The 12,145-nt window shown below is 36.6% G+C and overlaps 1 protein-coding gene across 3 annotated transcripts in view; it reads right to left on the bottom strand.

Moving 5' to 3' along the window:
• DNER (delta/notch like EGF repeat containing) overlaps positions 1-12,145 on the bottom strand; it is a 145,707-nt gene that overhangs the window by 75,498 nt on the left and 58,064 nt on the right. For all 3 annotated transcript variants that reach the window (XM_075507283.1, XM_075507284.1, XM_075507285.1), the window contains exon 2: positions 6,800-7,096. In XM_075507283.1, the coding sequence (XP_075363398.1) occupies positions 6,800-7,096 (297 nt within the window). The remainder of the gene's footprint in view (positions 1-6,799; positions 7,097-12,145) is intronic.

Genomic DNA, 12,145 nt, shown 5'->3' with positions numbered 1-12,145 from the left:
AATTAGTCTGGAACTAAACAGAATACATGAATGCACACATCATTTCCACACATCATTCCTGAACTAAATAAAAGAGATGAGTATAAACTCATCTTACCGAAAAGATCAGTGCTTAAAAGAAAAAACTCAAAACTCTATGCTTAAAAATTTAAACATATTTGAAAAGAGATTATGTTAATGGAAAGAGTATGAAAATTAGTTCTTTGAGAAAAACAAGGCTATGTTCTGGGGTGGTCTCCCATGAAAATTGACATGGTCATTAAGAAAGATAACCTTTCATTTCTTCAGTAGGACAGAAACTGTCACGATGAATGCATTATGAGTAATGCTCTTGCAAATGCTAACTCTTTCAAATCTTCTTCCAAGGGATTACATATTAACTTTCAATTCAATAAAGCAAGTTTCATAATGTGCAGTTTTGCCTTTTCTGAACATATAACTACTTTTCCACCAGGATAAGGCCTGCAGGATTTCTTCTTTTCCAACCCTCTAAGGGTGGCAAGAGGTATCTCTTATTTTTGAAGAAATATAACATGTTTGTCAGCCTTCCTTATGCAAGAGAAAAATAATATGAGAGAGAAATAAAACAGGTTAGATCCTGACTATAAGATCTTGAACAGCTGTCTGCAAAGAATTAAAAAGGGAAAAGAGAAGTAGGAAAATAAACGGCAATAAAATAGAACCATAAGAGGGGGATCAATTACTATCTTCTTGTAGTGAAGATGCCAAGCAATAAATGAGGATTGTTTCTGGCACAGAAATCCCATTCAGACAGAACAAAATGATAAAAGAAAGAAAAGCAGTTCCCTTGCCCTGTAGCATGGAAAAACTACTGCTTCTGAAAATCTAGTGCCACATAGCTTAACCTCCACATGAGTGTATTTGTTTCTACCTTCCAGAGTTTCAGATGGGACAATGCTTGAAAGAAAACCAGAACAGAAAGAAAATAAAGGCTTACTTCTAACATATCTCACCAGGGGGAGAGAAAAGCAAAAGTGTTTAGAGTAGGAGTAGTGCCTCTCTGAAGAACACCAAGGAAAGACTGACAGACTGCATCCAAAACCAGTGTCAAATGAAGAAGGCTTGCCAGTTATTGTAGCACTGAAATGTGATGTAAGGAAGGCTGCATATCCACCCAGCGAATTCTGTTGCTGGCAGTCAGTGTTTCTTTGCTCATCTGAGCAAAAGCTACTTCGCAGAGTCAGCAATCACACTGCCAAAAGGATCCAGTGCGTTCTGATGCATGGCAATCCTCTAGATAACACTATTAAAACTTTGTATTTCTGTCACAGGTTAACAATGCTGACATTACACCAAGAGGTAGATGCTTCAGCAGGCATAGTAGGTCATCTTACATAATGACACTTTCTCAGATATGCTACCTGCGTAATCATATTAGCCAGATGCCTTCTTGTCTCAAGCTGGCCACCAAAATCAATGTCAACTTCATAAAATCTGACAATCTGTCTGTACTGGTTTTGGCTGGGATAGAGTTAGTTTTCTTCAGAGTAGCTTGCATGGTGCTATGTTTCATCACAAATCCAAAACCAGTGTTGATAACAGGGATGTTTTCGTTATTGTTGAACAGTGCTTACATAGTGTCAAGGCCTTTTCTGCTTCTCAGACTGCCCTGCCAACAAGTAGGCTGGGGGTGCACAGTTTGAGGGGACACAGCTGGGACAGCTGATCCCAACCGACCAAAGGGACATCCCATACCATATGATGTCATGCTCAGCCATAAAACTAGAGTGTGGAGGGTGGAAGTTGGCCAGGGCTGCTGTTGCTCAGAGACTGGTTGGGCATCGGTAGGTTGGTGGTGAGCAACTGGGTTTTTTGCATGACTTGTTTTTCTTTGTTTTGTTTGTTTTTTTCTTTGTTGTTTTCTTTTTCTCCCTTTTTTTACTTACTAAACTGTCTTTATCTCAACCCACAAGTTTTCGCACTTTTACCCTTCCAATTCTCTCCCCCATCCCACTGGGTGGGGGAGTAAGCAAGCGGCTGTGTGGGGCTTAGCTGCCTACCCCCTGGTTAAACCACAACAGAGTCATTCAATAAATATTACTTCCTTGAACAAATAATGGTAATTTCTATTCCAGAATAATGGTCATTTTTATTCCAGGGTGTATGGAGCTGTTCTGAATAATAAAGCTAAACATTGTGGAAACAAGCTCATTGAGCAAAAATTCCACACAGTCAAATCTTTACATGCAGTGTATGAGCTCAGGTCACTGGAGAGTAAGCTAGGAGGCAGTAAACACTTTTTTTTTTTTTTTTTTTTTGGCTCAGACTCTCAAAGACTTCGACAGGATGATTCCTGAAAGAGTAGTTAAGAATCCAGATACTTTTTAAAGACAGCACTGGATAAGCTGAGCCCACCCACCAATATAGATTCAGATGAGCAGGGCTTCAGTATCTTGACATAATTGCACTCACTAGAATTTTCTATAGGGTATTTCTGTCCTTAAAGGGGATACAAGAGTTTTGATTTTAGGAAAGCTAGTATTTATGGCCATCCATTAAACATCTTTTAGCATACTAAACTAAGGTTTGTGTGAACTTCACATAAGTTTTGTTTGAGCATATTGAGCTTTTAGAGATGTTTTGTTTTGTGTTTTGAAAATAAATATAATAAAGGGTATTACCTATCCAGAGATGCTTACACCAAGTTGTCTATCAGAATGGCGTTTGTACAGAAAGTTACACACACAAATATTGTAGAGGAGAGATTTAGTGAAGTTATAGACTTAATCTAGAAGAAAGTTAAGATTATTCTAGCAAAATCTATGTTTCCTTCAGTGTCCTTATTTGTTTGTATGATATTTTTTTCTAAAAGCAAAAGAAAAATAATAGAGGCTTACAAAACAAATCTTATATATAGGTATAAGAGCTGTCCTAAGTCAAACCAAAAGTATACATATTCCAGTACTTTAACTCCAACAGCAATCATAAGAGAGAATGCCAAGAAAACAGGATAAGAAAAGGGCAAGCATATTTCCTCCAGCCTCCACCCGTTTCCATGTTAAAGATTTTCCTAAGCTGTCATTTCTAAGGATGGAGTTTCTATGTATTTAGCAACCTCAGATGGATCTCTCCTCCATGACTCTGTTCAGCCTCCTTTTGCACCCATAGCATACTTTGGCAAAAAATGCATGAACATTTAGCAACACATAAAGCAGTCAAAGATTCAAAGGTCTCCGTTTCAAGCATAATTATTCCTTAAGCATACTCCATTGCTGCAAAGCAGGAGCACTTTCTTTCAGGATTTTTCACCTGACCCAGCCATACTCCTTTTAAAGGCTTATAATTTACTGACTAAGAACATACGTAAAACAAGTGCTGTCCCCGTTGCAAAGGGAATTACAAGTTTATTGTAGCCTCTAATCACTAGTTCCAAAAGCTTGAATCTCAGCAGTAGTATTGCAGTATAAATAAAAGGTTAGACTAGGACTCACGTGCTTAGCATTCTAATTCCTGGCTGTGCACCTGGCAAACCACTTTACTGCTCTGTGCTTCAGTGTCTCCATCTGTAAAACGTGAATAATACTGCTGATTTCCTTTGAAAAAAATTTGAGAGCTCTTAAGGAAAAGTAATATATGAGTATGGTACTGCTGTTCTTACAGTTGATTTTGTACACAGAAACCTTTGTTGGATCTCTTAGTTGAGTAGGATTAATGAGATGGTTTCTTTTTTCTTCTATTATTGGCTAATATATCTTTTCTACACTGTAACACAAAAGATCGTTTAACTGGGGAAATGTGGATTGCTAGTTGTATCTCTCTTGCAAGTGGAACAAGTTAGTTGCCCAAAGTAGGAAAAAAGTTCTCTTTCAACAGCTGAGCACAAAGATAAATTCCTATTATACTTAAGAAACCAACAGACAAGAACATTTTTCTCTCCGTGATCTGTGTTTGCAGCCCTTAATCTGCATATCAGGAAAAGACTAATTTATTATAGCAAGAGCTCTCTGAGAAATTAAACTGTATCCAAAGACATCTGTATGTTGTCTAGTGGTGCAGACATTACCAAGAAGGTTCAGTCAAGCAAGTACTGCCAAGCATATCCCTCGTATCCAAGGAATACAGAAAAAACGTCCAACTGTAACCATACATCATGCCTCTCAGACAGTTTACTTCTCTCAGGTGTTCATTTTTTGAGTTCCCAAAACTTCCTGAAAAAGCTTCCATGGAAACTTCGTCCTTGCAAGATAGTGAGAGATTTCATTTGGAGAGATTCTGGCAAAATTTCTCTCTGAGCAGACAGACAAAAGAGCATGAAGAACATTAGTTAACTTGCAGTATCAGTATAGAATAATGTGAAAAACAGGCTGACTTGGAAGATAAAAAATCCAACATAATAATAGCAGCCTTTGTTGCCTCTGAATCTCAAGGAAGATCAAAACAGTAGATTTTTGCAATACAAAACCTACAGTTACTTTATTTTTTTCCTTTTAAGAAGGCAAGAAAGGATCAAGCTTTGCGAAGATTTAAAGCTATGAGGAAAGGTAGTATTTTCCTGCTTAACACTTAACTCTTTACTCTTGAAGCCTCCACCAAAGAGGCTTTGGAACACAAACCTTCAGGCAAATCAACTCTCTTTAGTTTAATATAGATCAGATACAGTGTCTTGAATCAGCAACTGAAATCTCTTTCTTTCAGATAAGCATCTCTCTCACTGTGAATTCCAAAGAACAGAAGGTCATTATGCTACACTAGAAAAATTGTGAAAAATACAAAATTCATCACAATATATTCAAAACATATCAACACAAGTAATTTCATAATAGGATAACAAGTAATTTCCATGTTAGTGTTAATAATGCAATTTCAATTGATAACCTATATGTATTTCTCAGATAACAGAAGACATGCAGAAGGGTGAATTTCAGCTATCAAAATACCCACTTGTGAATGATCTATTTGGCTGAAATGCTTAGTGAATCTACCTAAAATGCAAACCAGGCAGAAATGTTACTTATACAATACCAGACCACAGATTGAGGAGGATACACAAGGGAAATCTGGTACAAAGAAGGGCATGCCCTTAATTGATCAGGACATATGGAGCACCCATGCAGAGATGACACTGCATTTAAACTAAGTAATAAAAGCAGATTGTTTGTTTCTGCTTCAGTGCTTTCTCCAAACTCCATACTTGGTGCCCAACATGTTCTGCTGTAAAATAATAGATATGGGAGATGGAATTCCAAGAAATAAAGCTCTGTTCTCCAGACATTGCCCACCAGAACTCCCACTGAAATGGGATACAACCCTATAACTACTTGCACCTCAGATATAATCTGAGAGTCATAACACATCAAACATATATTTTACACAGGTTGATTTTACTTTCAAAAATTGATTTAAATAAATGTTACTGTAAAAACATGAACAAATTTGTTTGGGCTAGCAAAGAATGATGAAAAAAATACTTTTTCCAGGATTAAACTGATGCCTGTTCACTTTCTCATTATGTAGTGTATGAAAACACTTCAGAAGAATCACACTCCTTGAAACACTTAAAAAACAGATACAGCTGACATTTTACCTATTTATTCCTGAATAAACTCAAATGAAATTACTTTACTCTACAATGCATTTTTTCATTAAGAAAAAGATGTCACAAAGATTTTAATTCTTTGCCTGCTGAAATCATAATATTTCTTCACCAACATGCTTCATTACCCCTAGTGCTTGGTACTAAGTTGATCCAAACAAAACCAAAAAAAGGCACTACCATTACCCCCAAAACAGATGCTCACTTCTACGGCAGACTGTTCTTTGGGATGCATTTTGCACACACGTAGTATTACTATAAGTGGGTGATGTCTGGATCAGGTTGGAGACTTCCAGTACTAACTGCTATAGGAGTAGCATATGTAGAAGTAGTGGTCTCACACCTCCAAGTAAGAGAGCAACAATGAAGAGAACTACAAATCATCCCTGCGGTGATGGACTTCAAAGAAGAAGGGAGGAGGATAGTCATGTGATAGAATGAACTTAATACATTAAAAAGTTATCAAAAGATAAATAATCAATTCTTCTTTGTTTGTGAGCAAACATACTTTCTATCTATACTCAGTTTTCACATGTAAAGATTAATATTTAACAGTAACCGGGTTAAGTTTGATACTTTTTTTTTATTTTTGCAGATACTAGAGTCTATGCAAGACATCTAAGAATTGCTAATAAAACAGTGCACAAAACAGTAGAAAGCAAAGATCTCATTTCCTAAGGATCATATGTTGTGTGCTTTCCAGTTGTAGTTTTGCCAGATATTAAGTTTGTCATTTTACTAAGAGATATAACAAATGGTTAAAAGTTTCTTCCACCATCATTGCATCTCTAGACTTGTGCACTGTGTAATATATTGACTACCATTTTTAATCCTCAAATAGCTATGTTTTCTTAACACTGCAGGGACATGTATTTCTCAAAACAACATTCAATTATAACTGCAAATAGCAAAAAATATATTAAAAGTATTGCTTTAACCTTTTGATTTTCCTAAATGTATTTGATGTTTGGCCATATGGTGTCATACAAATAACTGGAAGAAACAATATTATCCCATTTCAAAGAAATACCCAATACAATATGTTGGCCAACTTAAGCCCATTACTTTTAACAAGTATCAAATTTTTTTGCGTTTAATTTTACTAGCATATTAACTCAGGGCAGAGATCATATCTTCAGTCCTCTCATGTAGGCATCCATGAAATCATGCACAAATGACAACCCGCCGATGATAATACTTAAAAGTTCTTTTCTGTGCATTTTCATTTAGACAGAATATTCTCACCTCTGTTTCATCCCATTTCAGATCTACAACTTTCTGTCCCGCTTTTGGCTGCCATGTAGGTAATGTAACAGTTGCTCTTGAACGAGGAAGAACAATGTCGGGTTCCAAGGTGGATGAGACCGGTCTGCTCTGTCTTGGTGACATCGACTCTGTCCGTTCAGAGACCGGAAGGCTGTGAAATGAGTGTTCACAGTTTGTTCCCTCATAGCCTTCACTACAGAGACAGAGGTAGCCATCACCGCTAGTGCTGCAGTTACCATGGTGACAGGGGTTGCTGGCACAAGGATCTGAAACAAACTGGGAAAAACATATCGTATAGGTCAATTACTGCATATAAAGGATTTATTTCTGAGCTTTACAAAGACCATAAAACAGGATTCTTTTCCCCTCCTGTATTTATCTTCTAAACATATTTATAAACCAAGCTCATCTTTGATGTATCTTCAAGGAAGTAAATTCAAAGGATTGAAGAAGAATATAGATTCATCTATATTAACCACTTTTCTCAGGCCATTTGATGCTAATTCAGTGTTAACACATTCAAGCAAAGCGATAAACATGAAGTAGGAACATGGCCACTGTTCACAATCAGGAATTTTCAAAACCAGTCTTAAAAGAGTAACCTATCCAGGGAAAACAACAAACATCTAGTAATTTCACACAGTAACAGAAACAGGGATGGGACACAGAACTCATTGGATCACCACGTCAGGAAGCAGGTCTGTGTTGTCAGAGTTAACCACATCACACAATCCTATTCATGGACACAACTTCCATTTTAAAACAGCTGGGCCTTTTACCTACACTTCGTTTAGTGGACAGCAGTTTCAGAATCTGATTCATTCTGGTGCTGAAAACTTTCTAACGAGAGTTAGAAAGTTGGGGCAAAAACGTGCTGATTTTTAAAACAGCATTTGTAATAGTATAGGACAAGACTGAGCTCAGTGATGTAGGAAAAATCCTGTCCTAGGCTTGCATTCCTTCTTCTAATTTCCAGCTTAAATTTATCTACAGCTAGTTTGTAGTCAGTTTATGTCATCATTGACTTTCAGGTTAAATGTCTTTTCCCTCTTCTATGCTGATGTTTACATCCATAATGGATTTATAGAATACATCTACAAACTCTTCTCAAGTTTCATCTCATAGACTAAATAAGCCATGCTTGCTCAGTCTCCTTGTGGAGGACAAGCCCTCCATTCACGTGCTCATTTTTGCACCCCGGACTCCGAAGTTTAGCACTACCTTTTGCAAATGCATCAATACTTTTGTTTGTCCTGGAAATAGTTTCCTTGATATTACTTAAGAAATGTTTGCCGTAGAGCTAAATCATACTGCTGACTCACTGTCATCGTTTGACCAACTAAGCCAGGTAGTTCCCTCGATTTGTCTTCACATCAAAGCAATAACCCATCACTGGAAACAGACATTTTGCAGTCTTTAAATGCAAATTTCACCCAAGTGCTCCACAGAATCACAGAATCACAGAATCATATAGGTTGGAAAAGACCTTTAAGATCATCGAGTCCAACCGTAAACCTAACACTGCCAAAATCACCACTACACCATGTCCCTAAGCACCTCATCCAAACGTCTTTTAAATACCTCCAGGGATGGCGACTCAACCACTTCCCTGGGCAGCCTGTTCCAATGCTTGATAACCCTCTCGGTGAAGAAAAATGTCCTAATATCCAGTCTAAACCTCCCCTGGCGCAACTTGAGGCCATTTCCTCTTGTCCTATCACTCCAGTCCTAAAGGTTACCCAGCTCTTCCCTGTACAATATCCCAGTCCTTCCCTGCATAAGCAATGCTTCTTATTATATTTCTCAGTAAAGCACCACAGTTATTTATCATCAAACATTTGTTTAAATTATCATAAGAATTACATAAGCTTTATATATCATTAATGTCATAAAAACAAGTATTGGGTCTATACTAGGAATTTTACCTTTCCATCAGTTCAAAGGCCTAGTGTCAGGGACACAAAATCCTATTACACTTTCTTATATAAAATAGTACTATTATTGACCTCAGCTAGAATTCTTTCTTTGGCTGGAATTTTTGTATACCCCAGCCTATGTAACATTTTTGGACAGAAAACAGAGGAAACATTATTATGAAAGTTAACTTTGGAGACAGTTAATGATGAATCTCAGATTTTGTACTGACTGATGCAGAAGAGTTAGAGGCTATGGAAGAGAGTCCAAAATATATGGTCTACTCATTTATCTTGTGGTTCGGTTACAGCTCTGAATGTTATTTACTTTGCATGGGGACACATCTTACACATATCAGGTGATACATTAGACATCAGGCTCAAGCTCTGACTCTTCTTCATTTTAAAAAATCAACTATATAGCAAGTTTATATATACTTAATGTATCAAGTATCAAGGAAGTATGGATTTTTATGATCAGATGGGCTTATCTCCTTAAAGTCTCTTTCTCCTGCAAATCAACAGAATATATAAGTTCTCAAAGAACAATTTCTAGATTGCTTCTCCACAAAATAATATTTAAGTGATAGAAAAGAAAAGAACAATTTCCAGGAAGGAACAAAACCTAGTTCTGTTCTATGGTTTGTCAATTACATTTTAAGCTTGCTCCCACTGCCAAGCAGCAGTGATTTTCACAGGAATTTCATTTTCTTTTAAGAGTGTTGAAGATAAAAAGTGTTGACGTGTGAACAAAGCCCAGTTCAAAAACTGTTTGCAACAGTTTTTCCATGTTCTAGTTGGTTGGACTAGATCTGAGTTTCAAAGACATGCAGCTATCCTATTGTTGGATAAGCTCTATACTCATTCTTTCACAATTAATCCACATTCGCATTAACCCATTTTTGATTAATAAATCAGCATTTATTCTGTTCTGAGGAAATTTAATTGTTCTCATCACACCTAAAATGTTAAGGTTATTATTGACAAACCTAGTAACAAGAAAGAAAAAATAACATTTTCAAACAATCACAAAGGGCACTTTTTCCCCTTAGTGAATACATCCACTCACTTTACAAGCAAAAGAATAGAGAGTGCTCTGTGATACATGTTATTTGGTGTAAACTGTTTTGAGCTTGTTTGACTGGAAACAGATGTGCTTAATGACAAGCACTGCTTACTGCTGCCCATGCCATGCACTGAAGAACACCTTGTGCCTCATGAATCGCCACTAACCTTCCACACACAGTGGAAGTGAAAATAATTAAGACTGTTTGGTTTAGATGAAGAATACAAAAAGATGAGTGTAGATGTAGAACTTCAGCCATTCACTTTCTCAGAATTGAGTTTTATGAAGTACTTCACAGGATTTTAACTTATCATCCCTTTTCTTAGTTACTATTAATTCTAAAGCTCATTTTTCTTTCAGTAAGCCTATCAAAACAAATCAGTGTCCTTTGTGCACATAAGCTTTCTGTTGAACTAAAGAAAGTTCATTTTAATTAGCAGTTAAAAAGAGATGAGCAAATAAAATTGATTAATTTGTGTTGGTTGTGATGTTTCTGTGGTTCCTCTAGTCCTATGCAAGGTGGCAGCAATGTTAGCAAGGGCTCTGAGAAACATCTTGACACAGTGAACAGCATGGCTACATCAGAATTAAAAGGTAGCAGAATTTCAAGGCTTAACCTTCAACAAACTTCTGAAGCTCACAGAAAAAAGTAAACATCCTTGGTCTCATAACTGAGAGCTGAACATAAGTATACTGTGAGTACACAATTAAAAGAGCCTTTTTTTAGCCATTCCTTGTGAAGTTCACAGTATTTTAAAATACTGCTGCACAGGGAAAAGGAGGAAGCAATTAATACGTATCCATATAGCCCATGATTAAAAAAGAACACAATAGAATCACTACTAAAAAATTCCAGATTTTTTTTAGGTGTATTTATAGGTGTATTGGTATAGGTGTATAGGTATTAGGTGTATATATAGAATTTCAACAATCTTGATTAAGACTGTACATTTAATATCTAGGTCTCTTGTTTTCATCCCCATTTCTCCATTTAATAGTCTGTCTGCTTTCATAATACATTCATTGACTAAATAGGCACAGTCAGCAGTTGGAACTGACAAAGCTGAGCTAAAAATCATGAAGTGTATTTGCATCCAATTACTATTCCATATGCCTGGACAGTTGTAATCTTTGGAGTATTTTTCCAATGAATCCTAAATAGGTGCATATCAAGGTGCCCTTCATATTGCAGTTAATTTTCCAAAGGCAAACTGAATATGGTATGAACACTAGGCTTGTTTAAGAATCACACTCACAAACATGGATTGTTTTCCAGCCAGTCCAATTGTTTTCTAAGGTTTCAGTTTAAGATAAAACACTGCAAGAGATAAATCTGCAAGATCTTTCTGCCGGTACTCCTTGTGGTGACACCAATTTGTCATTTAATGCTCATTCAGCGTCTCTTCAGAGTGGTTCTACTTGTTCTACCTGGAGACAGGCCAGGTAGATCCTCCAGAAAGCTTCGAAAAAATAGAATGGTAAGCCTAAAGAGAAGGCTATAGATGAGCTCCTAAACACTATGTAAAACCTGTTTTCCCTTGTGACTCTCCTCTTAGATGTGTTAGTACAAAACGAACTTTTGGCTCAATTTTTTTGCTGTTGCCTACAGTCACAGACAACATTATATCAGCTTGCAACTTCAGTAAAATACAGAAAAAACAGAGTAAATCCAGTCCTCATATTAGGAATTCAGCAGATTCTTTCAATCTATTCTACATAGTGAAAGTCAACCTGTTAACAAAGCCAAGCTGCCACAACAATGTCAAAGGCTGATATTTTACATATGTGTCCAGCAGCACTCACAACCTCTGAAACAGTCTTCAGATACTAAAAGCTGACATAGTCCAAAAGTTTCCAACTCTTCAATGGCTCCCTGAGATAGTTTTTCCAGTAATAGGATAAAATATTGTGGTTTTCAAATATGTAAAGTGACTTTAGCTGGTTGGGATTTAGACAGCTAGTTTCTTCATGTGTTCTGGTAAAAACAGATCTTAGGAGAAATTTAAATCTGTAAAAGTAAAACTGGCTGTGCACCTACATTGCTGAAGAAATTCCCCAATACAAAAGCAGACAACTGTTCTCCAGGAAAAGGTCAGGGGAAGATCCACTGCATATCACCAACAGAGAAAAGGGATCAGACACACCAATTTCAAGCTATGCACAGTGCATTAAAAATTATCAACTTCTGAATACTTTAGAAAGAAAATAATTAAAACCTACAGTCTAAGCTGTTATCAGTTTGGTTTTAATACAGTAAGTAGAAAAAAAAAGTTTTTTCTTATAAGCACATCTGAAATATCATACTATCTTTGCATATGCATCAATTTATGAAAAAGAGATGGAAAC

The sequence above is a fragment of the Mycteria americana genome, chromosome 7, assembly GCF_035582795.1.
Source record: "Mycteria americana isolate JAX WOST 10 ecotype Jacksonville Zoo and Gardens chromosome 7, USCA_MyAme_1.0, whole genome shotgun sequence".
NCBI classification, from domain to species: Eukaryota; Metazoa; Chordata; class Aves; order Ciconiiformes; family Ciconiidae; genus Mycteria; species Mycteria americana.
This window is presented reverse-complemented; position numbering and strand designations above follow the sequence as displayed.